This window comes from Girardinichthys multiradiatus, chromosome Y, assembly GCF_021462225.1.
Source record: "Girardinichthys multiradiatus isolate DD_20200921_A chromosome Y, DD_fGirMul_XY1, whole genome shotgun sequence".
Classification (NCBI taxonomy): Eukaryota; Metazoa; Chordata; class Actinopteri; order Cyprinodontiformes; family Goodeidae; genus Girardinichthys; species Girardinichthys multiradiatus.
The window spans coordinates 32933935-32960464 of record NC_061818.1 but is presented as its reverse complement, the minus strand read 5'-3'; the positions used below and the strand labels follow the sequence as shown (position 1 = coordinate 32960464).

The following is a 26530-nucleotide window of genomic DNA, read 5'->3' as shown; positions in this document are numbered from 1 at the left end:
GTCCATAAGCGTACCATTCATCACCTTTCAACGTTTTAGCACAGACCAGAAAGGGGGTATGCACGCCGCTCTCATTGACGAGGCATTCGAAATCATAAAAAATCAGTTTATCATCAAGCTGATTAATTGCACTGCAAGGCAGAATGTAACACTTATGATCATCGCATGTAATGTCTAGGCTGGGGGGTACATTTTCACCGCAAATACTGCATTTTACATTACACACGTGTGGTTTATTCGGTTTACTGATTGGAATAACGTATATCCGTTTGCATACTTTACACAGTTTTACCAACTCACAGTCACTCATAGGCCTTTCAGCACTATTTCTGATGCGCGGTTCCCTGTGTCTGCTGAAACATGAAGAATTACGACAGATTCTTTGACAGCCTGCACAGCTTACAGGATTGCTAATCTCTTGCATACATTTATATGTTCGACACACTGGACAATAACCTTCACAATGGTGTGTATTGGCATTCTGATAGCTGGCGTAACAGTAATTACAAATATATCTGCACCCCATAAAACCTTTGAGATTTTTTATCCCATAGTAATGACCTTGAAATAACAGCAAAAACAGAGGGTTTGAACGATCGGGGAAACTGGTCTCAAATTTACACAGAGCAGTAGAGCCCGTGGTTCTGTAAAACACTACAATTTTTCTCTTCAGAATGGTTTCAAATTTACCAATATCACTAAAAGTAACTGTTGTTTGCTCGTCGAGGCCTGCCTGATGCTGCCATCTCCTCCCCAGTTCTACAGCACGGTGATCCGTGAGCTCAGGATCAGAGACGTGTGCGAGGCTGATTGCAAAACATAACTGATTACCGGTATTGTTTATAATATACAAATGACGCATTTTCTTATTAAACAGTTCACAGTCTAACGTTCCAGTTCACAGTCTAACGTTCCTGCAGCTTTACGCTTAGAACCTCCTGCTGGGTCATTAACAACCTGAAGAACAAATTCCATGTTATTATCTACAGGTATATTTGCATTCGATTGTACTAAATCGTCGAGGAAGTTTTCGAAAGCAGGCAGGATCATATTTCCATCATCTGTAACAGTAAATGTGATGTGACGATTGAGATTTTCACCCACTAATTCCAGCTGCACAACGTTGTTACGTCTGGTTAACGATCTCGCAGCGTCGGCTAATTCAATTATAATACGCATGATGTCTGTATAGAATGCTGCTAAATCTGGAACGTTACTTGGACAGGGCGGCGGTATGGTAAAAGGTCTCCTTATTTCATGGTTATTAAAATGTTCACGTTCAACCACAGCTGGAGGATCTCGCTCTATTTGATCAGAACTAACTGCTACGTCCGTATTGAAATGACCCCCGTGCTGATCTGCGGCGTGTGACGTAGAAGGATTCTGATGAGTGTCAGGTGAATCATTTTCCTCAATGCTGCCGTGTGGAGACGGTTCGCTGTTCAAATCGGAAAGAGCCTGATTGATTACGTTTAAAACGTCACCGTGCCGATCTGCGGCGTGTGACGTAGAAAGATTCTGATCATTTTCCTCAACGCTGCTGTGTGGAGACGGTTCGCTGTTCAAATCGGAAAGAGCCTGATTGATTACGTTTAAAACGTCACCGTGCTGATGTTCATTTATTAAATTTTCACTGTTAGCAGGAGATGCATTAACGGGGATTTCGTTAAGTTCATTAACTAAATTTCTTATTTCATCCAGGGCAAGTCTGATTGCTTGATCAGAACTAACTGCTACATCCGTATTAAAATGACCCCCGTGCCGATCTGCGGAGTGTGACGTAGAAGGATTATGATAATTTTGCTCAATGCTGTGTGGAGACTGTGTGCTATTTTCTTCTGCATTAACGGGAATTTTGTTAAGTTCATTAACTAAATTTCTTATTTCATCCAGGGCAAGTCTGATTCGGTTATCCATTTTCTATGAACATAAGAAACAAAATAAAAATAAAACTAACCTACAGAAAAAACTAAAACAAAAAACAAAAACACAGTGATCAGTTCAGTTTAAAATCACCTTGATGTCACCAAAATGCTTCTTTAACAGAATCTGACATGCAGCCAGAAGCGTTAACGATGAGGCCTTATTACGAAGATTCCGTGAGGCTGTAGAGACTGTCTTCCTGCGCTGTCCATTTCTGTATCCAATCTGTCCTACCATCAACGTTACCTCTGTATGGAGAATGAACAAAAAATAAATAAATAAAAATATGTAATAATGAAATAATCACATTAAAGCTGAAAAAAAAAAAAAAAAAAAAAAGAAAAAAAAAAAAGAAAGGGGAATTCAAATTAATTCAGTATGTATGTATGAATTAAAACGTACCGTTCATTAAACCACTCACTAGCGTTGCTCTGCTTTGTAGCGCAAAGAGTCGCTGTCTTTTGGCCGGGGTTAAATATTCTGTAAAAACAGAAGACAACAAAAGTTATCTTACGCTGCGCAGCACAGCGTTCATAAATAAAACGAAAATAGTTTTTAAAATACACAAGTTTTTTTTTAAATCTTACTCCGATTCTTTGCGGTAAAACCTCCAGATTTCACTTCTTGTTGGACTGAAACTGTGCCGTTCTGCTGAAAGCTGTCTTGATCTTTGAAAAGCGACCTTCTGGTGGGCGGATTCAATGTGGCATCTTTGGATGTATCTGTAAACAGGTTTATATGACATTTTATTGAACTATGCTTAAAATACATATATATATATATATATATATTGTTTTTATTTAATTTTTATTTCCTTACCTTGCTCCTGCTCGACAACTATGTCTTCCACAGAGCTCTCAGTCGAATCTGTAAACAGTTTTTTATCTGAGGTTTAAAATACATTCACTCTCAAAGAAAAAATAGATAGTTCTTAGGACTTACTTACTTTCTGGTGGTGCTGGTAACTTATCCGGTGTGTCTTCAGGGGAAATGATGATAATTGACGGGGGGGTATTCAAAGAATCAGTTTTAATTTCTGTGTTAAAAGAAAGTTCAGTTGTTGCGAGTTTTTCTTGTTTGGAAATAATTCGCCTTCTCAATTTTGACTGTCGATTCCAGCCGCTGAACCCTCCAACTTGATCATTCGGGTTTACCTCTCTCATCAAATCTATAAATTGAAACATTGTCAAGGGTTAACTATAATATATATATATATATATATATATATATATTTTTTTTTATTGCATTTAACATTTACTTACCATAATCTGATTGTGTCAAGATTAAATCATCAATGTCATCAGCGGTGGGTTCTATGACAAAGAAACAAATATATATATATATATATATATAAACAATATATATAAACAAAATTTGAGAACATTCACATGCATTTAATGATACTTACTTACTTACTTACGTTTTAAGATGTCATTGTGCTTTTGTGAATTATCAGAAGAAGAAGCCACAATTTCCGGGTTTCCTGAAATATTTACCGACATTTTTTCTTGTTAGTACTGGTATTTTTCAATGTAACAAGTGTTATGGTTCAAAGACATTCAGCATTTGAAGACCCTGACACTGAGGTTAACCAATGAAACAGAGCCCCAACATTTACACACAGTATTTATACTAGAACATGACAGTGTTATCTCAACTGCAAAGACTATGTTTTTAAGACCAAAACCCTTCTTGAGTTCAAAGGTGATATGTTATCTAAGAAACAGACGTAACTGCCCCTTCCTGACATCGCCCCTAACAGTTGTAACCCTGTAACTCTAAGATGAAAAAGTAAAATGTTTTTTAGAAAAGCTACAGGTAACTAAAATTATCATTCCTTTTTTTTTTCCTAAAATGGAGTCTCTCATGATTCAAAAACAAACACATCATTGCTAGAGTCAATTTGTAACTTGGAAACAGTATACTGAAGTTCTTTTTTTTTCTGTTAATCTCATATTCGTCTTACCTATTTCAGCTGCTTTTCCAGTATGTTGACGCAGAAGCTGAAGGTTTTTCTCGTTCCATCGATGTAGTGAAGCACAATTTTTTTATTTTATTTACTTTTTTTAGGTCTTTTCTATTTTGAACGGATTTAGACTGGCTCATATATTCAACAAATAGGTCCTGCTGTAAAGCAAAATTAACTTACAATTCTGTCAGGTTACACAGTTCCTTTACAAAACCCTTCTTGAGTTCAAAGGTGATATGTTATCTAAGAAACAGACGTAACTGCCCCTTCCTGACATCGCCCCTAACAGTTGTAACCCTGTAACTCTAAGATGAAAAAGTAAAATGTTTTTTAGAAAAGCTACAGGTAACTAAAATTATCATTCCTTTTTTTTTTTCCTAAAATGGAGTCTCTCATGATTCAAAAACAAACACATCATTGCTAGAGTCAATTTGTAACTTGGAAACAGTATACTGAAGTTCTTTTTTTTTTCTGTTAATCTCATATTCGTCTTACCTATTTCAGCTGCTTTTCCAGTATGTTGACGCAGAAGCTGAAGGTTTTTCTCGTTCCATCGATGTAGTGAAGCACAATTTTTTTTTTTATTTACTTTTTTTTAGGTCTTTTCTATTTTGAACGGATTTAGACTGGCTCATATATTCAACAAATAGGTCCTGCTGTAAAGCAAAATTAACTTACAATTCTGTCAGGTTACACAGTTCCTTTATTAGGATTTCATGTGATAGGTCAACATTAAGTTGATTATACCTTTTAAAAATATAAAAGGATGCATGTCTTTTTTTTTTGTTTTGTTTTTTAGATGTATTAACGCCTGAAAAAACATACAGATTATTAATAACACCCTTAAACACACCCCTGTGTTTTAATTGACTCATTTAAGGTATCGCCCCTAATGACGACAACCAATCAACATCCACTGTTACGCCCCTTGGACACACCCCCCTGCCCACATGGCAACCACATGGCGCCCACATGGCCCCCACCGGAAGTCCCGCCCTCACCGGAAGTCCCGCCCACCTGTCAAAATGTTTGATGAAAGGGTGCACTTAAATTCTCTAATGTGTTTAAAAATCCTTCACATACATTCAGTAGTTATCGAAGGATCACATTCCCACAGTAAAGAAAAAATGTGCATTATCCTATCAAATTTAAGACTAGAGCTTGAGGTCCCCATTTTGAGTTTAGCCATAGGAAGCTCTCCAGTGGATGATAAAGGAACACAATCTCTTAGGCATCTCACAGTAAAATATCTTCTTCATGAATATTTCAGGGAAATGGCTCAGGAGTGTAGCAGACAGTGTGGATAAAAGCAAAAAGAAGGAAATTCATGTGAGGCACATTTGACCAGACTGTACAACTTGAGGGAATATTTCTTGAATGATCAGTCTTAGACATCTGTTGATTAATTCTTCTTCTGACATGCTAAAGGGTCTTCTCTCTTACTTCCCAGATCTTTATGCAGAGTTACAGATTGCTGGTACCAGATCAGGTCCCGGTAGCATTTGGAAATATTAAGTTTTAACATTTCTGATAATAGGACAAAAAGTATTTCCTCGCATGCCTCATACATTCCAATTGATCCTAACTATCAAACAGTGCAGTCAGATTCAGTTTATTATTCAAATAGGTTAAAAAGATCGCTGCAGCTCCCTGGGGCTTCTGCACTGAAGCTGCTGGGTGGTTCCCCTGGGACTCTCCCCTGCTCTTCTCTGGGGGGGTTGCACTAGTCCCGGAGGTGATTCTGTGCTCTGGGGGGCCTTGGGATGTCTACGGTTCGGATCTCCTCCATATCTGTCCCAGGTCCAGGGGGGCAGGTCTGTGGCTCCTCACAGTCACTATTGCACTATTACTAAAAACCACAAGGATTGGGATACCTCTCTCTGTCAGACTGATTATAACCATTGGAAAAGAGAAGGGGTCATACAGGTAGCAGAAATGGAGGGTGGGTTTGGACCTCAACCATAACTGAGCCAGTTTAGGCTAAACCTGACTCCCCCTTACTCCAACCAACAGGGAGGGAAGAAGATGGAGGTAAAAAATAAGGAAGATAGCTCAGGATAACCTAAGCCACTCTAACTATAAGCTTTATCAAAAAGGAAAGTTTTATGCCTAGCCATAAAAGTATTAGTATTAGCATCAAATTAGTAGAGACTGGGTTGTACAAAACAAGATGTCATTCTGAAGTTTTTTACATATTTTTATATCTTTATTTTCTATCACAGTAACCAACAACTTCATCAAAAGACAAAAAAAAATGCACCTGGGTCTTCTGATTCTTGTAAAGACTGCAGGTAAGAGCAAACAGCTTTGGCTTTTTCTTTATAGGGCTTTATAGTTGTTGTAAATATGAATCTGAGAATATTATTTAATATTTAATATTAATATTTTAATATTTTATCAAATAATATTTCGGTCTGTTAAGGATTGTCCTGGGAATACCAGCCCCGTTAAGGCGATGGTATTAGGACAGAATAGAAAGGTGTGAGACGAGCTCTGGCATTATTGAACAGCATAAACTCTGCACATATATGGAATGAATTCACACAATTTCTTAAAATACAAGAATTTATTAACAAAAATAAGTCAACTCAAAGTCAAACATATTTCAATCAACAAACTCTTTACTATGCTAAAACAATTCAACTAAACTACCAAGCAGAATTAAAGAATAATCAAGACTAATGGGCTATGTACAATATAAACAAGTTGATTAAAGATGATTGGAAATCATGACCAAAAAGAGTGATGCAACATTACCATGCAATGTTTATGTTTGAGAACCAAGGATTATCTTGAAGAATCTGGAAGTGAAGTGAAGTTAGTTTTGGAACTAACTTAGGAAATAATCAGCAAACGTTTAGACAACCCTTCACAATGCAAGATCAGGTAAAATATTATTTTAATAAAATAATGTTTTAAATAATGATCTGCCGAATAAAACCAACCTCCTGGATGACTAATTCTCAACGGTGTCTAATTAACTGCCTTTATTTATTGAAATAATATTTGAAGAAATATTATTGAATAATTTGGAAAAGAGCCAAATCTTTCTGGAGAAATGGGGCTTAATGGTGTTAACTTAGTTATCAACTCTAGCAAATGATGTTCAGGGACTATTATCCACTAGCTTGAAAATCAACAACCTTTCTGTTGACTAGCCTTAATGCTAGCACACACGTGTTCTTACCGTTACCAGTTAAGCTAGCAAGAAGCGGATAGCTTAGCACCAGAATCAACACATACCTTTAAAATACCAGGATTAATGAAAGGGTTGAAATGCATAAGCGTGGGCGGCACGTTATGAGCAATGTTCTGGTTAAAACCACCCTTTAAATAAAGTTTATCTTAGCTTTAAAACATACAAAGAACACAGAACCGGCGCGTGCCGTAGCTAGCCTACTAGCGCTAAAGATCGCCAGGTTCCACAAAACAAAACTTCATAACATGAAAACGTTTAGATAATTTCATCCTAAACCTATCTGTTAATCTGCCCAAACCTAACCTCTGACCGTAGTGAGGATATGTTGTCCAAGGGCGATGAAGTTCGATGAAACGTCCACAGTCAAACAAGCGGAACCTCTGCGTTCGCTCTGTGAATGATAGGGTTAGCTTCCCGCTAACTTCCTCAGTTCCTCCCGATCAGAAGGTGCGTTCGTTCTGTGAACAAAAGGTTAGCTTCCCGCTAACCTCCAGCTGTGGATGAAGAACGAACGTTGTCCGCTGCGGTCTCTACCGTCTTCCTTCAGGCTGAGAGACTGCGTCCTGGCCGGGGCCTCTCTCTCTCTCGAACAGTTTTGCTTCTGTGGGGCCTCGAAGAGAAAATGTAAGCAACTCTTACACCTTTACACCTTAAGTTCCCCGTTCATGAATGAAAATACCGGATACACAGACAGTATTTCATTCTACTTAACTTTGCATATGATCGATGATCGTATGGCTTTGGATCCAGTTGAATTGATGTCTTTTTGCCAGCAAAAGACATTCGCGCGCTGGGCCTCTCCTGAACCGTCCTCCTCGAAGGCCGTGTGGAAAGAGAAAGACTTGTGGAAAGGTGGGGGCTTTTATTTGGGTAATGGTGCCACAGGAAGTCCGCAGTTATCCCCTTTTCTGGCTGTGCCGGAAGAAGGTTAATGCACTTTATTTTGAAAAGTTCCAGAAAAGTATGTACCGGAGTTTTGGTGTCGAAATCCATGGCTGTATGGTCCCAACATAGTGCTTGTTTCTGCCTTATCAAATCCGGGATACACAGGCTTTATTGAATGTCTGCATGTGTTTATGTCCCACAGGAAGAAGAAAAATAAAGTGCTGGAGCCTTACACTCAAGTTTGGAAGAAAAACGAAGAAAATCACCTTGAATTTAGGTATAGATGTCTTATTAAAGCCTTTCTTATTTGAAAATTTTTAGCAGGTTGTTTCTGTTTGTGTCACGCTGAGACCTACATGGTGGCTGCTTTCTAAGAAAAGCAGATGCATGCTTTGATAAGAGTGTCCAATGCAGAACCTGGAACAAACTAGGATGAAATACTCACACTTTTAACCCTGTGTCATTGGAATCGATTGAACACAGACTTTGAGGCAACTTTACTCACTATAGATCGCAGAAAGTTACCAAGATGTGGGTTCAGATCCAGATTTGGAGGGACCTATACCCTGGTTACAGGGTATAGGTCCCTCAGCGTGTCTCCTATCCACTGGGAATAACAGGTGAAAGGTTCTGAATCTGGGTCTAGTGTGGTGTAAGCTGTGGTTTCAATCTCTCTACAGGTGTGTGGTTTCATGCAGCGAGCTGCAATTGCGCGGTAATCCCCTAGAGCTAAAGTGGTTCCTGCAGTTAAAGAATCCAATGTTTGCAACCAAATAGATGCACCCACTGTAATAGGGGGTAATTTGTCGCACAGAGTGGTGAGATCTCCTAAGGAGAAAGGTTTGTATTTTCTTTGACCTCTGGACCCCGGCTGTTCAAGAAGCGGTAAATTGTACGTATGTCCTGGCTCCCTAGACGCCACCTCACGCAAAAGATACCTGTTAGGTATGGGCCCACTATGCATGGATGAGGGCCCCACACCTTCCTCATTTTCTTCCGCTAGACTAGTGGGCTCATTGACTGGGGGGGCTGGATCCGCCGGGGTGGAAGCATTGACGGTCCGTGGAACAAAAATAGGAGTAGGCAAGGGTTGGGGGCCTGGGTACCACTGGCCGTTAAGGGCCATGACTACTGAGCCCTGTGTTGGTTGTGGGGTTTGTGGAGTGTGTTGAGGAGCGGATTGGGTGGGAGTTTGGTTAAGCTCGCAGTAATTGATATGCGGCTGTGGGGTTAGAGATGAGTCAAGAGGACCTGCAGAGTCAACAATCTGTTGGAGACGTTCTCTCATCTGACGCACGTTCCAATTGTCAAGAGGCAACCCTCTGTATGTGTCAAGAGAGGGTTCTTCATCTGTGGATGATTTAGAGGTTCAATCGGAAGAAGAGAAAGGATTTCCGGGAGATATATGACCGGACAGAGGTCCGGAAGACACAGTAGAGAAAGATGCTGTGGGGGGTGGTTGCGGTGGGGGAGCTGAAGCTCCGCCTGCTGGAGAGTTTTGATCAGGCAAACCAGTAATCCTCAGTCTACCCCCAGAAATGTCCAATGTGGGGTAAAGCCCCAATGGAGGGGGAGAAGGAGATTCCTTAGTGGCGGATTTTGGAGGAGGAAGACCATATGGTGCTGGTTTATCTCCAGTGTGTGTGTTGGTGGGTGTTGTGTGGGGTTTGTCAAACATAGCATGTTTACCTCCCTGCCTTATCAGCACCATTTGCGACCAAAACGTCTCATTCTTTGCCGCTTTATCTCTTGTTTCTTTAAACTTCCCTTTAAACCGTCCACTATTTTTGCATTTTTCCTCAGCCAACTCTCTTTCTTTCTTAGCCTTCTTCATATTCAGCCAAAACCACCTTCCCACGTTTTTTTCTGCTCTTTTCATCAGTTCCATCTTTTTCGACCTCCTCCTGTATTTTCTGATTCACTTTCTTAATCAACTTTTCTGCCTGTTTTTCTTCCTGCGTCTGCTGCACCAACTGCCTCACCACATACACCTGTTCCTTAAATGTTTTCCACACTGGTGCCTCTTCACCCCAACCTGAGTCATCTGTTTCCCGGTCAAATTCACCGCCCATCCTGCTAGCCTGTATAAATTCTTCACCAAAAGTATTAGCACCCTAAAACGTTTTCACACCTTCAAAAGTATTTAGCACCCTAAAAAGTTTTCACACCCAAACAAGTTTTCACATCCAAACAAGTATTCGCAACCAAACAAGTATTTGCACCCAAAAAGTATTAGCACTCAGAAAAGTATTGGCACTCAAAAAGTATTAGCACCCAAAAAGTATTAGCACTCAAAAAGTATTAGCACTCTGAAAAGTATTGGCACCCTTCTTCACTTCACTCTGTTCATTCACTGGTTAACTGAGGCCGTCCAGAAAATAAGGCACGCTATGTCCCGGGTATCTGGACTATTTTGAGCGTGACATAAACACGTCTCAAGACACCTCAGTTTCCCCACCTACAATCCAAACAGCGATCAGCGCCCTGTCTTTGTTGACACCAGTTAGGTTTCCATACAGGAATGCTGCATTCATTCACCTGCAATGAGAGTCTGGCGAACCACTGCGCCTCTCTCCAGTCACACCATATTTTTCACACACTCCTCCTAACAAGTCTGTCTCACAGATTATTCTTCCGAGGACAGCTCATTTATTTTATGTGTCTTTATGTTTGTGCACTTTTATCTATTATTGGAGTGCACTAAATGCGCTCCAGTTTCTGACTAGTCTTGCTGAATTATCCTATTCAGCTCATCTTAGCCTGGTCTTGTTACCAATATTATGTATAACTCACATTATCACTCTAATTGTTACTGATCTCACAGGCTCATCCAACCTGTTCACAGTAACTCATAGCTTCACGGGACTTTGACTATGTGTTTTAAGGTTTACCACATCTGTAATCTGGTTTTATTGAGACAGAACTCGAATAAAACACAGCATTCAAACCTTTGTGTTTTGCCCGCGCTTTCTGACTCCAGAATACAATGAACAACCTTCCTAGGGCCTCTAACCCCATAATTTGTAGTATGAATACAATTAACAACCTTCCTAGGGCCTCTAACCCCAGAATTTGTAGTATCCCAAAACTACTGGCCTCAAACCCAGTACTAAATCATGAATTTTCGTCAAAATACATGTGGAGTTGCCAAACTCAGGAAACAGAATTTGTAGTATCTTCAAACTACGGGCCTCAAACTCAGCACTAAATCAAACAGAATTTGTAGTATCTTCAAACTACGGGCCTCAAACCCAGCACTAAATCAAACAGAATTTGTAGTATCTTCAAACTACGGGCCTCAAACCCAGCACTAAATCATGAATTTTCGTAAAAATACATGTGGAGTTGCCAAACTCAGGAAACACATTTCTCACTTTACTTTACTTGACCTCTTTTATATTATCTTAACATATTGGTCTACAAATTTTTAATTTAGCAGAACATTTCACTGACTCAGATATCTGACACCAAAAATTTAGGCCTATCGACAATGCCAAAAGTGCAGAGTTCGTTTAAACAGGTTTCTGCTTACCTTGTAAGAAGTGCGGGGGTACCCCGATGTCAGAGTCTTTTGGTGAAGTTCTGATTTAGCCGAAGGTCCTCGCTTTTCCCAAATCACGTCGGGGTCACCAAGTTGTTGGAGTTGTCCTTCTAAACTCCTGTGCGTTCGTTTATTTGGTCAAAGCATCTTAATTCTGTGCGAGAAAAACTAAACTTAAATGTCTAAGAAAACAAAACACGGACTAGAGGTTGAAGTTGATTCACCCGGCCGGGGAGAGAGGTGCTGTCTCTGTGTAGTCAGGAACACTTCTGCTTTTTTTCTCCCTGCACCGTTCTTTTATTGAACACACACATACTACAGGAAATATACATTTTCCATTTGTTGTGCAGTTTCCTCACACATTCTTTTGCTGAAGTTCATTTCTCACACACAGGAAATATACATTTTACATTTGTTGTGCAGCCCTTCTCAGTTTCTCACACATTCTCTTGCTGAAGTCAGTTTTCTCACACATCTTCAGGAATCTTCAAGGAGAGGAGTACCATGCTTCCCTAATACACTGCCAGCTTTTCACGATACAGACAGAAAACACCTGCAAGCTTTAACCTTGAATAATAAACACTCATTGTGTGACCACACTAGGAGCTACTGTTTAAGGATTTTTCTAACTCTCAAAAGCATAACTAAAAACTCCTAATAATAATCAATCTATAAGCAGCAAATCCCAAATATATCTTAGCTTTAGCTACTAATGATAAGGCATTTATATATAACAGTTTCTAATAATCTTTAATCAACTTGTTTATATTGTGCATAGCCCATTAGTCTTCGTTATTCTTTAATTCTGCTTGGTAGTTTAGTTGGATTGTTTTGGCATAGTAAAATGTTTGTTAATTGAAATATGTTTGACTTTGAGTTGATTTATTTTTGTTAATACATTCTTGTATTTTAAGAAATTGTGTGAATTCATTCCATGTGTGTGCAGAGTTTATGCTGTTCAATAATGTCAGAGCTCGTCTCACACCTTTCTATTTTGTCCTAATACCATCGCCTTACTGGGCTGGTATTCACAGAACAACCCTTAACAGACCGAAATATTATTTGATAAAATATTAAAATATTAATATTAAATATTAAATAATATTCTCAGATTCATAATCACAACACTCTGCACATGGCTCATTTGCAACCCATTGAAACATTGATTTAAGTAATATAGGCTTTCCTTCAGGGCATCTAGTAATCCCTTCACATTTACACTCAGCTAATTTAGCTGGTGTTGAAGTAAAATATTGCTATCACTGATATCCTTGCGGCCTCAACCTCACCCAGTCCGGATGTCGTGAGAAAGAACAGATGAAGAGCAGGAAATTAAGATTAACGCAAGTTTAATTAGGAAGATGATAAGTCCAATGATTTCTAATGCAAAATGAATACACAAAATAACACAAGAAAGAAAATTACATAAGGCCCTTACGGAGAGAGATCACAGATTTCAGCAAAGCATGGCTGTCTTTACCCGGATGTCTCTGTCATTACAAGTTCCAGTACATCTTTATACCGTTGACTTCAAAGCTTACTGACAGTGTCTCCCCTTTTTGCAGTCTGGTGATGTAAATCAGCCAAGCTCCCTTGTGGTATCTATACCATGGCCAAAAGTTGACATTTATTGCTTTATTGTCCCTACGGCCAGCTTTTACTGCTTGCAGCTGCCGAGAACCCCTGCTCCATCCTGACTCCTGCTGTGATCTGTGATCTGTCCTCAAGGCTCACTCATGTTAAATCTCAGTTTAATGTTCCTACATGCAAACTAAATTAATAGCATGAAAATACATGATTTTAATTCTCCACAATTCCCCCTTTTGACCTCTGCAAAAGAGGTCAATATTAAAAAATGTAAGAATGGTAAGTAACAAATGCACACCAAAAGATTAGTACTCTGCGAAGTGACAAAGGTAAGCCATGAATTACAACTGGGCCATTAATTCCCAACCTTCAGTAACAACATTTTGCATCATATTATATGGAGTTGCATGAGTGAGTGCCCCTTTTTCAATAGTTGACGTTATGAGTCGTACTGTAATGGAGCGAATACATGGCACACAAAAACATCCACACGTTACTAGAATACATCCTTTTCATTTCCACTAGGTCTGTTTTGAATGCTTCAATTCTTTTTTATCCACCAAGGATCAATCAGGTGGTGTTTGTGGGGTCCACCTTGAAGGTGTTGCCTGTTGGGTCCATTCAGTCTGGAGAAGTGTCAGGTTATCATTGTCAGGTCAGTGAGGTTCATAAGTCAGTCAGAACCTTTGTCTTTTGGTCTTGGGTCATTTGGTCTGTGCACATAATGTCTCACGGATCCAACGAATGATTAGTCAACAAAAGCTCCAAATAGTGTGATGTTATTTCTCCAGCTTCCAACTATTGAAGAAAAATGTATTGTTAATAAATGAACTGTATTTCCCACGAACACTGCAATCCTCCTGGATGATCATCACCTGTTAAAAAACTTCATTATTATATTAGTCAGTTGTTTCACATATTCAATCAGATCATTAAACATTCCAGTAGGTGAAGTTATTAGTATCTCATGTGAACTGACATATACTTTTGCACATGGAGAGGACCTCAGATTATCCATGTATGCTGCTGCAATGTCTATCATCTCCTCTTCCTCTGATTCTACCCCTTCCCGCTACTTACTGGTCCTGCATAAAATATTTCATCTTCACCATAGAAGGTATCAGTAGGGGGTTGATTTTTCCTTCCACTGACCACCTTTTCAGCATGCATTGCCCAGTTCTACCAACTGCTAACGGAGCAGGTGGGTAGATCAATATTATGTTTTGTGACCCAGTTACGAATCTCAAGTAAAGCATTTGCCTGGAGGGCATTTTTAACTGCTGTTTAAAAGGACTGTCATCAGCATTATCGTGTTGCAGTCCACTATTCCTTTTAAACACTTCTTCCATTCTCAATCTATACTCAATGATTGGCTCTCCTATTTTCTGTTTAGTTTGGTTAATGATAGTATAATCTGCTCTCTGTCTAAACTCTCCTTCTAATGTTTCCCTCAACAGCGCAAATCATGGATTATCTGTTCAACTGGCACAAAGAGTTCAGGGTAATTGCAGCTGCTGCAGCGGGCTGTGGCTGCCTGCCCCTTCCCCTTAGTACACAAGTGATATTATCTGCTTCTCTGGCAACTCCTATATAAACCTCCCTGTTTTTTTTTTACCTGCTTTTCTTTTATAAACTTCCCCTTATTAATTCTTGGCTAGGTTTTTTCCTTTTTCTAAGTTTGTCTTTCTGTTGCAATCTTTGTACCAAATGTGTACAAGCAGGAACTGAAAGATGTCCTTTAAAATCATAATCTTTATGCCATTTAGCGAGATTTTTTACTGTATCTGGATCTTTTGAGTGCATAAACTTTGCATCTCCTTCTAACGGGGGCTGCTTCCGGACGCAGTTCCCCATTTTAACAGTTTTTTTTTTTATATCTATTAAAAACTATTGTTTAGAACAGAGTTCTACTAGTTTATTAATTTATATTAGCGCTATTTATTTTATTCTCTGTTCTTTATTATATATACTTTTATCCTACTTACTCTAGTTTATTATTATTATCTGGACTCCGCTCTTTTTTTTTTAATCTAACAGGGGTATAGTATTTATATATATTTTTGTAGCCTACTATCAAATTAAAACAGAATTCCTCAACGGGCCCCAACATCTCCCAGAAAACAGGCTTCTAGATCAAACACCTAGTTTTTATCCGGTTTTCCGCTTTGAGTTTTACAGGGGTTTTAGACTGAGATTTGATGGCACCTAATATGCAAATCAGCATACCTCATGACACACCTGACCTGTCAACAACTTTATGTTAACACCAGCAAAGTTTCGGGTTGTCCCACTGAGTAAATCATGTGATTCTGCATTCATACACACACCCCCTGTTTATTATCAGGCCTCTTCAAAACGCCGAGCATACCGGCTCGCGTATTCATCTAGCGCTACCGTCAAGCATACCGGCTTGCGTATTTCTTTTTATATACTTAGTTGGTTCTGTCTTACCTGTGTGTTCGTTCACACTGTCAGTCGGAACGCGTCAATTTGGCGGTTACCAACACAGAATTCACTGTACAGGATTTTCGTTCTCCAGATGTTCTGGAGGCTGCGCAGACTGGAACCCCACACGCACCGCAGAGCCCCGGGCGGCAGATTTCTAGTGATCCGGCTCGAAGGACCAAAAAAATGTTAGAGTTATAAAGCTGATGAATACAGACAAGTGTAATTAAAGACACAAGTGAACCATGTAAGTTTGACTTGCAAGGGTGAGACAGTCCTCTGCCAACACAGCGACTTCCTTCTCACAAAGAGAAAATCCTTGCACCAGCCTTTTTTTACAACTCACATTCCAACAAGCAAAAAGCGGGAATTGGTTCAGCCAATTCTTACAGAGATTTCAACTTAGAAGAGTGGTCATTCCCATATATGGTATAAGCATGTCATGTCCAGGGATTGATCCACTCCAGACCACGTTCCTTAACTTTCCACAAACCCTTTTACACACTAAAACCAATCACAGGAATCATCTTCACTATAGTAGAACTTCAAACATAAACATGGTTCAAACTAAGCAATGATAACTTATATACATTTTTCCAACAAACTTTATGTTGAGTTAAAAAAAACGTAGACATCAAAGTTTGGCAAACTAAAGTGGTTAAGTTGAAGTCCCAAACCTAAAAATGCCCTAAAGTTTGTTGCCTTAGAACTTTGAGTTCTGCCAACTTTTCTTTTTTTGTAGTGTAGAAGTAATAGAATTAGAGACACACACTCAAATAGTGCAGGAGACAGAGAGAGGGAGAGAGAGGGAGAGACTGATGAGTCAGCCTTTAAACTAGAGGCAAGCCGTTTCCAAGAGGATCCTGGCTTTCTTGAAACAACCAGAGGCTATATGTTGTATTTGTCACAACCTTAGATTGAATTTCTTACATTATCATAAAGTGCATTGAGACGACGTGTGTTGTGAATTGGCTCTATGTAAATAAACTGAATGGAATTATGACTTCCTTAGTCACCATTACTACCAATTATCTTGGTAGTTTGATTGAGCATTTCAGCAAGTCACCTTCATGAGTCATCCATAGGCAGAGGTGGAGAATCCAGGTCCAGAAAGTAAAACCTTGCCTAGTTTTCATTCAACCTGTTCACTTAACAAGGTGATTAGTTCCTGTCTGTGTCGTGGAGATGGAAATGTAGACGGTTAGAACTAATCTCTGTACAGGCTTTTTACTTTCTGGACCTGGATTGTCCTGGGAAGAGGTGCACAATTAGTGCAGTCTCAGGTTAATATGTAGGGAGAGAGTTATACTTGTAACTGGGAGGCTGCGTCCCAGCAGTGGTGCTTAACACTGTGCAAGTGACTTAAAAATGTTGTTTGAAATACCTAGGAACCCTTTTCCCAATGTCTGTAACAAAATTAAAATCAATGGTACAACCCAAAATTAATGTAGAACTTATCAGAAACTTATCAGAAAATTTGTTTTTTTGATTATAACAAATCTTTAATTGTTGTTTTCCCAGGACTTGGCTGAGACTGAAGTGCAACGGTTTTGAGAATGCCATAATAACCCAGAAAAACACTCCGTTGGGATCCAAGGTTATTTATGATGGGGAGAAGAAGAAAACCATCAAAGTTACTGCAGAGCAGTTTAGCTTTTTTTTTCAAGTAAGTCATGTTATATTTAGAAGTACTAACAGATTTTATAAAGCTGATTTTCTGTTATTTGTGTTTGATATGAGTCTTGTTTTTTGCATCAATTTATTTATTATTCCTTTCTGCTAAATCACCACTTTAACGGGGTGGATGGATTTTGAGTCCCCTTATGATCCCAGAGATTAAGTTATCCAGGGCTTTCACCCCTGATAGGGGTGTCTCTGTCAAATTTGACTCAGATCAGGGGTCAGTCAAAGAGAAATTAAAAGATCTACAATATTTAGCAGACCTCACCCAGATTAGGGACCTCAAGTTACTTGGTCTAATCACTCATTTAGATTGTCAGTCTAGGCCTGCAGTCTTCTAAAACCAGCTACAGCAACGGCCTCTGATGTCCTTTTCTGAGTCATCTTTTGTTTTTCTTGTTCTTAGTCTAAACCAGACTTGTTTTGGGACTTGCAAAACAATGTAATTTGTTTTTATTCTTGAATTAATAACCGCAGGGTCATCCTTTCTCAAATAAAACACGACAAACATGCGCTGTTGTTGGAAACGGCGGGATCCTGGCAAACAGCAGCTGTGGAAAAATGATCGATTCAGCTGAATTTGTGATCAGGTAACAACCTTTTTAACTGTACAAGTTTTTTTTTAAATAAAATCTAACAGAACCTGTGTTTATAACACTTTATCAGATGTAACTTACCTCCCTTGTCAAACGGATATGAGAAACATGTTGGCATGAAAACAGACCTTGTGACTGCAAACCCGAGTATATTCACCAAGAAGTAGGTGAATATTTCTTACTTTAAGCAATATTTCTTCAAACTATTTTCCTCACAGTTGTTTTATAATTTCCGCGACCCACTATGGAATAAGCGGTAGAAAATGACTGACTGACTGACTGTTTTATAATTGCAGGTATGGCTCTCTTTTAGGACGTCGACGTATGTTTGTTGAGAGTCTGTGCCAATATGGCAACTCCATGCTGCTCCTTCCTGCCTTCTCCTTTTCTTTGAACACAGCATTGTGTCTACGGGTTTTATACACCATTGAGGACTTTGGAAGCCCCATTCAGCCTGTCTTCTTAAACCCAAAGTACCTTGAGAGTCTGGCTGTTTTTTGGCGCTCTCAGGGACTGAAGGAAACTCGTCTCAGCACGGGCATGATGATGACCAGCCTGGCACTTGACCTTTGTGACGATGTGCATCTGTATGGATTCTGGCCCTTCAGTGTTCACCCACATAGCTTCCAAGACCTGACCAACCATTACTATGATGATGCTCAAGGGAACAAAGTTTTCCACTCCATGTCAGATGAGTTCAAGCTTTTGTTACAATTGCACAACCAAGGGGTGCTCAAGCTGCACCTGGGGGAGTGTGGAGCAAATGAATAGAATGTCCATTTAGCAGAGACAAAGGTGCCCTCTGTTTAGCTTTAACATGAAGCCAATCCAAAAGACATTTATCTAATTAAATGGATGGACTGCATTATGGAAAATATGCAGAAATCATGGTAAATGGAGAATATGTGCTACATATATCCTAGGGTTAAATGTATTATGTATGTACCTACAGTTTTTTGGTTGTACTTAATTTACCTCCGCCTTTTCCATTTTGGCTTCATCTTTGTTTAGTAAAAACTGAGATGCTAAAAGGTTCAAGGTTACTTTATTTATACCCATGGGCAGATTTGTTTTGCAATGGTTTAAAACACATTCATACCCACATACACTGTAAAAAGTAAAAACATCAACATACTCAGAACCATTCGCACGTAGGGAAGCTCATAGTACTTCACAAGTCAAACACAGCAGGACACATAAGAGAGCCAGATTTCAAAATTAAAATCCAGGCAGTAAAAATGAATAAAATTTATTAAAATCCATTGATATCAAAAAAATAAAAAATCCATGAAAGTACATTAAAATCTTTTAGTGTCAGCATCATTTCAGCTTGTTGAATTCAGTAAGAGCAGTAGGAACAAAGCTGTTTTTAAAACGTCTAGTTCTCTATTTAGAGACCAAAAACCTCCACCTGGAGGGAAGAAGCTGGAACTCCCTGTGAAGGGGAGGAAAGTCGTCTTTTAAAACAGAAGAGGCTATCCGCTGTACCTGCCTGATGTACAGGGATGCAGCTGACTGCTGGGATTCTCCAGTCAGTCTAGATGACAGTTTAGCAATCTGCTGCAGTGAAGTACCCCCTTTAAAGTTGCATGACCAAATCATGACACTAAAGAAAAAGATAAAACCGATTTGATAAAAGCACAATAAAACAAAGTCAGTATGGTTTGGTCAATGTTAAAATGGCTGAGTTTCCTTAAGCAGAAATGGCACTGGCGGGCATTTTTTACACACAGTTTCACAGTTTGCTTCAAAGTTTAATTTTTCATCTAAAATAGTCCCAAGATATTTATATCTCTGCACACTCTCAATGGCTTGGCCTTTAATTAACATGACTGTGTGCTTGTGAGGTTTCCTCCTGAAATCAATGATCATATCTTTGGTCTTACCAGAGTTAAGGTGAAGATAAGACTCCTCACACCATTGGGCAAAGTCATCAGTCACTGGGCTGTGGCTGCTTTCACTCTTTTTAAGAAGGCTAATAATAACAGAATCATCTGCATTATTTATGGTAAACCTGTTTTCATGTCTGCTCTGACAACCATTTGTGTATATAATAAAAATTAGAGGTGACAGACTGCCTGGCCTGACAAAATGTGTTTCACTTCCCTTCCTGCTCCCTCCTGGTGGAACTCCCGCTGTAAAATACAAGATAAAGGAAACATTTATTGCAGAGGAGTCGAGACGTCTCTGCTCTTCCTAGAGGGGGTGCCAGGCTAGATGGGGTTTTTACAATACTGATATAAGGAGGTGATATCCTTTGGGTTGGTTAGAACAGTTTCTGGCTCAGCTCAGCAACATGTCTGACCTGTAAACTGTCTCCTTCATAAAGTTAAATTAATATTTACTTTGGGAGTGTGCTTGGTGTACTGAGTGTTTTTGGACATTTTGCTTGGTGTAATAAAGAGGGGGCTTGTGTTTCTACAGGTGTTTTTATTCAAGAAAAGTAATTTCTGCACAGTAGAAGGGCTCAAACGTTTTTGTTTTTTTGAGACAATTTCTCCAGCTTGGAAAATACTCTTTCACAGGGAACAGAGGAGGTTGGTGTGACTAGGAACTGTTTGGCTGGGTGGTATAGGTTTGGATACAGAGAAAGGCTGAGAGTCCTTCACTATGAAGTCCACAAGAGTTTCATCACGCTCTTGCTTCCTGGATCTTAAAAAAATAAATAAAGAAAAGTAACTTCAATTTAACTTACAAACATTTAACTGTCATTCTTTCTAATTCTGCATATACAGTAGAGACCAAAAGTTTGGACACACCTTCTCATACAAAGATGTCAGATTCAAACAACCTAAAATACTTATAATCATCACAAAAAGAAGAGAAAGACAAATAATTAGTTATTTTACTCGCTGCGAGGAGAACGGACAGAGATGTGCTTTCAGTTACAAATCTCCTACGGCTCTGAAAACCATCTGTCCGTTCCTCTCTTTTTATTATCTTTGGGGGCTCCCTAGTTACAATAAACGTTGCTCTCTAAAGGATGGGAAAAACAGCTGCAACGTATACAGGTCATAAACACCATTATCTTGTAACAACACACTTCCACAGTCTCCCCCATCTTAAGATCAGTGTGTCTTCTGTTCAGCACAATCAGCCATCATCTTTATGACCTCCTCAACTGTGACTGCTTCCTTTCCTGCTCCGCCTTAGATCCTTGCCTGCAGACAAACTCATCACATCCTTACTCACACATACATCATGAAAGGTTATGAAGATCAAATTGTAAAGTTAATAGAAAAGGAAAAAATATAAGATAAATCTATATACAATTATTCCAACAAAAGAGTTTTCCTTATTTTCACGACTATGAATATTGTAGCTTCACACTGAAGGCATCAAAACTATGAATTAACACATGTGGAATTATATACTGAACAAAAAAGTGTGAAACAACTGAAAATATGTCTTATATTCTAGGTTCTTCAAAGTAGCCACCTTTTGCTTTGATTACTGCTCCGCACACTCTTGGTATTCTGTTGATGAGCTTCAAGAGGTACTCACCTGAAATGGTTTTCCAACAGTCTTGAAGGAGTTCCTAGTGATGCTTAGCTCTTGTTGGCCCTTTTGCCTTCACTCTGCAGTCCAGCTCACCCCAAACCATCTCGATTGGATTCAGGTCTGGTGACTGTGGAGGCCAGGTCATCTGGCGCAGCACCCCATCACTCTCCTTCTTGGTCAAATAGCCTTTACACAGCCTGGAGGTGTGTTTGGGGTCATTGTCCTGTTAAAAAATAAACGATGGTCCAACTAAACGCAAACCGGATATTCAGTAGGACTATCAGCTGTGTACTGTATCCACCTCCTGCACAACACAACTGATGGTCCCAACCCCATTTATAAGGCTTGAAATCCCACTTATTAAACCTGACAGGGTACACCTGTGAAGTGAAAACCATTTGAGAAGGTGTGTCCAAACTTTTGGTCTGTACTGTATATCTATGTTATGCTGACCTTGATTGGTGGCATGAGGCTGAGTGTTCTCGTGTTTGGCTCTATAATGCCTCAGCATTATTATTATACGTCAGCAGCTGCGGGCAAAGCAAACACTGCACATGTAAAACCAAGATAACAACCCGTTACTGCACCTCTTGCATGATACCATAACTATTACACTACTGCATAGTATAGGCTATAGGCTTTCTAATAAACACTTTGAATGTACATTACCTTATTAGGTGGCATCAAATCGAAATATTCCACACTTGGGAACGCTTCCTAGATGGTTGCTCCATGACAGAATAATCCACCAAAACTCTGAATATCCAAAAACGAGAGCTGTTCGTAACATATAATACGTGTAGAACGAGGATGTGAACCAGGGCTTGAGCCATCTTAAATACACTGAATCGTGGCAGATGTTTGAAACTCCGCCAGTCAACTCAAACAGTCAGCTGACTCGGTCTGAATGAAGCAGTGAAGTGGTTCACACGTCATCGGTGACATCACATGAAGCAAGCTCCGGCCCACAGCTTCACCATAACTACCCTGTCGAGTTTGAAGCGTGCTTTGAAGCCTCGGTGTTAGAGGTAACATCACTACTGTAAACTGGATTAACTTGTCACCCTGCACCTCGCCTTAATTTGAGTGAACTCTTTAAATTAAAGTAGGAGTTTTGATCCCACTCTGCTTTCTCCATGCTTGTCTGCCTTTGGTACAGCCTAAACAGCATTGACACTTTGTGATTCAGACCCGATGTCCTCTTTTGCATCCTTTGGTTTTATATCACTGTGCTAGTTGTCTCTTGACCCCGAACTGGTTAATTTTACCATATGCTTCACTTTTATGTTTCTTTTCAAAGGTAATGTATATTAAAAAAAAAGAGAGCATACTACTTCTGTCAACTTGGGGGTTTTATAAATGATCTGGGCCTGTATTTACAAAAATTCTCTGTCCTCTCAGAGAGTTTGTATCTTGGCAAGAACTCCTATAGTTTAAGAGTAATTGAGATCGCTGCGAGAGCGACTCTGAGCTAGGAGAGAACAGGAAATGCCTCTTTGTGAGGAGGTGTGGTTGACCCCGTTGCTAGGTGTGGTTGACCCTGTTGCTAGGTGTGATGAACAAAAAACAAACAAATGCGCTCCAAGTTATCAATAGAGATAAATTAAGTGATTGGATTCAGAAATGTGTAAATCATGCTGATGACTTAGCAAGATCAATTTAATTGTCACACAGCATCAAAATGTTTGAACGTAGCTTGTTTACATGTCATTGTTTTCATTTTCTTATTATTATGTTACTTGCCATGCTGGTCTTTTTCATACTGCATCTACAGGTCCTTCTCAAAATATTAGCATATTGTGATAAAGTTCATTATTTTCCATAATGTCATGATGAAAATTTAACATTATGGAAAATAATGAACTTTATCACAATACGCTAATATTTTGAGAAGGACCTGTATGTCATATTAATTTAATACACATATTAAAATTTTGCATTTTACTGAGCATTTAGGTTTAGTTTGGTAAAATGACCAAAACAAACGGGGAAAAAAAGGTGGAGAAAACCAAACTAAACAGAGGAGTGGAGCCTGCTGATGGAGGAGAAGAGAGGAGTGTTGAAAGGTAAATTTGGTCCTGGGATCACAGTGGGAACAAACAGCCCTTCCTGAGCAGATCAATGCGTCGTTCCCTCTGCTTTCAGGACCAGCCTGGAATGTGAGCAGCTCTGGTTCCTGCTGCATTCAGAAGCTACAGAGGAGATAGCAGCAAATCAGAGGACTTCTCCACAGACAAGGAGCGTTGAAGATGACCATTTAGGCTTAGGCTGCTGACATCATCGTCTTGTACAATACAGCAAATACTTCTTTAACTGATTTACATCTTACCTTCTATGAATAAAGTGCTTAGATTATTGTACTGTTGTCTACAGTTTGTGTTTATGTATAAATATTTTGTCGAGTTTTTCAAATTCTTTCCAAATGTGTTTTATGAAAGCATTTTACAGTCTGTAAATATTTAAATAATTCTGTACAATATTGTTTGTATTTTTCTTCACTTTTTTTCATGGTTATTCAATATTGTTCCTATAATTTATTTATTCTTTCTAAGATTACCTTGTTAAAGGTGCACCTTTAATGTGTCCTGCTGCTAAAACTATTTAATTTCACCATAAGGGGATGATAAACTTTATCTTATTTCTATATTAATAATTGTATGATTGTTATAGAAGTTTATGTGCTCATTTACTCGACTGTTTAGGGGGTGCATCCCAGCGGAATCGAGCCGGTAGCATTTTATTACTTTGCTGTTATTCATTGTTCAGAGAAAATCTCTCCTTTCTATTAGTCTTTCCACCATCTTCTCTGCTTCTCTGCTAAAATGGTGTCACTAGAACTTTTAGTCTTAGGGTTCTTTGTGAATATGGGCTCTAGTCTTTACCAGTCTCTAAAATATTATTTAGACTAAACATTACAGATGTGTATTTAAAGCCAAAAGGAAAAAGTTTAAATATTGCAGCCCTAACTTTGTGAAACCCTAGAATTTAAAGATGGTGTTAGCAGTGACTCTTTACAACAATTTTTTATTAGTTTTACATTCTCAGGTTTTACAGTCAGATGCATTCATGTATGAAACTCCTGGATCCTGTTATGCTGCGTTTCTGCTTTTACCAGCCTCACAGCTCTCAGGGAAACTGGTCTTTTGATGCTAGTTTTTGCATGCAAAAAGGTGATGACAGGCTGTTGTGACAGCAGGACAAGACATAGTTGATCTTGATCCACTGCACCAGTTTAAATTATTTCAATATTCTCCAGATACATTATTCAACTCGAAATACCAGTTTGTTCACAGCCTCAAGTCCTCAGGCACAGTGAAAGGTGTTCTTCTGAAGGGCTGCATATAATAGCACCACAGCCTCACCCTACCTTCATGTCATAAGATGTATTTGAACAATTGTACCTTTTGATGTGAACATGCAAGACTGTGAGGTCTCGCTAGTTCTGCTAACAAAGTTGTCCAGTCACTTTTTAAACATAAAACATTATGATAATGGCATAATATTTATAAATAATTAACCCGTTTTCAACATGTTCTAGTCTACAAGGCTCGAACAAATAACGCTTGAGCATTCCTTGTGTCTTTCCAAAATGAGCTGAAGGTCATGAACAAAAATCCAGTCAGTTTTTTGAAACCAAATAACATTCACATGAACAAAATGAGCCGCATACCTTGACATTCTGCCACCAACCCACAAGCAGAACTCTCTGCCTTTTTAACTTACATTTCTTTGTCAGTAAGTGACAAAACGCTAAAAGCAGCATGCTGCTTTGCTTTTGGTAAACTTGTCTCATTAAAACTATATAAATTTTAAATATATTATTTTTATACAATATAAAATTTAAATTCTTTTTTAAATTAAGGTAGGAACTGGAGTATTGGCCTCAGAGTTAAAAATCACTCCTATTAATCTGCTGCAGTTTGGTAAGTCTGGTAAGCAAAGTAAGATAGATCAGAGAGATTTGTAGTACCTACAGTTAGAGAAATTATCAATGATCCTGACAAATATGGGTTTAAATTTTTTTTTTTTATTCCACCAAGAATTTTGTTTCTGATTCAGATTTTTTTCAGTCATCTGTAAATATATACAGGTCCTTCTCAAAATATTAGCATATTTTGATGAAGTTCATTATTTTCCATAATGTCATGATGAAAATTTAACATTCATATATTTTAGATTCATTGCACACTAACTGAAATATTTCAGGTCTTTTATTGTCTTAATACGGATGATTTTGGCATACAGCTCATGAAAACCCAAAATTCCTATCTCACAAAATTAGCATATCATTAAAAGGGTCTCTAAACGAGCTATGAACCTAATCATCTGAATCAACGAGTTAACTCTAAACACCTGCAAAAGATTCCTGAGGCCTTTAAAACTCCCAGCCTGGTTCATCACTCAAAACCCCAATCATGGGTAAGACTGCCGACCTGACTGCTGTCCAGAAGGCCACTATTGACACCCTCAAGCAAGAGGGTAAGACACAGAAAGACATTTCTGAACGAATAGGCTGTTCCCAGAGTGCTGTATCAAGGCACCTCAGTGGGAAGTCTGTGGGAAGGAAAAAGTGTGGCAGAAAACGCTGCACAACAAGAAGAGGTGACCGGACCCTGAGGAAGATTGTGGAGAAGGGCCGATTCCAGACCTTGAGGGACCTGCGGAACCAGTGGACTGAGTCTGGAGTAGAAACATCCAGAGCCACCGTGCACAGGCGTGTGCAGGAAATGGGCCACAGATGCCGCATTCTCCAGGTCAAGCCACTTTTGAACCAGAAACAGCAGCAGAAGCGCCTGACCTGGGCTACAGAGAAGCAGCACTGGACTGTTGCTCAGTGGTCCAAAGTACTTTTTTCGGATGAAAGCAAATTCTGCATGTCATTCAAAAATCAAGGTGCCAGAGTCTGGAGGAAGACTGGGGAGAAGGAAATGCCAAAATGCCAGAAGTCCAGTGTCAAGTACCCACAGTCAGTGATGGTCTGGGGTGCCGTGTCAGCTGCTGGTGTTGGTCCAATGTGTTTTATCAAGGGCAGGGTCAATGCAGCTAGCTATCAGGAGATTTTGGAGCACTTCATGCTTCCATCTGCTGAAAAGCTTTATGGAGATGAAGATTTCATTTTTCAGCACGACCTGGCACCTGCTCACAGTGCCAAAACCACTGGTAAATGGTTTACTGACCATGGTATCACTGTGCTCAATTGGCCT

At 39.2% G+C, this 26530-nt stretch overlaps 1 protein-coding gene across 6 annotated transcripts in view; it reads left to right on the top strand.

Moving 5' to 3' along the window:
* Positions 1–19148, top strand: part of LOC124864048 (alpha-2,8-sialyltransferase 8F-like) — a 39612-nt gene extending 20464 nt beyond the window's left edge. For 2 of the 6 annotated variants that reach the window (XM_047358657.1, XM_047358654.1), the window contains 6 exons: positions 6115–6183; positions 8179–8253; positions 17071–17215; positions 17707–17819; positions 17896–17988; positions 18122–19148. In XM_047358657.1, the coding sequence (XP_047214613.1) occupies positions 6115–6183; positions 8179–8253; positions 17071–17215; positions 17707–17819; positions 17896–17988; positions 18122–18596 (970 nt within the window). In that variant the 3' untranslated portion in view covers positions 18597–19148. The remainder of the gene's footprint in view (positions 1–6114; positions 6184–8178; positions 8254–17070; positions 17216–17706; positions 17820–17895; positions 17989–18121) is intronic. The other 4 variants (XM_047358660.1, XM_047358655.1, XM_047358659.1 and 1 more) reach the window with 3 other exon arrangements.
* Positions 19149–26530: the final 7382 nt, after the last annotated feature.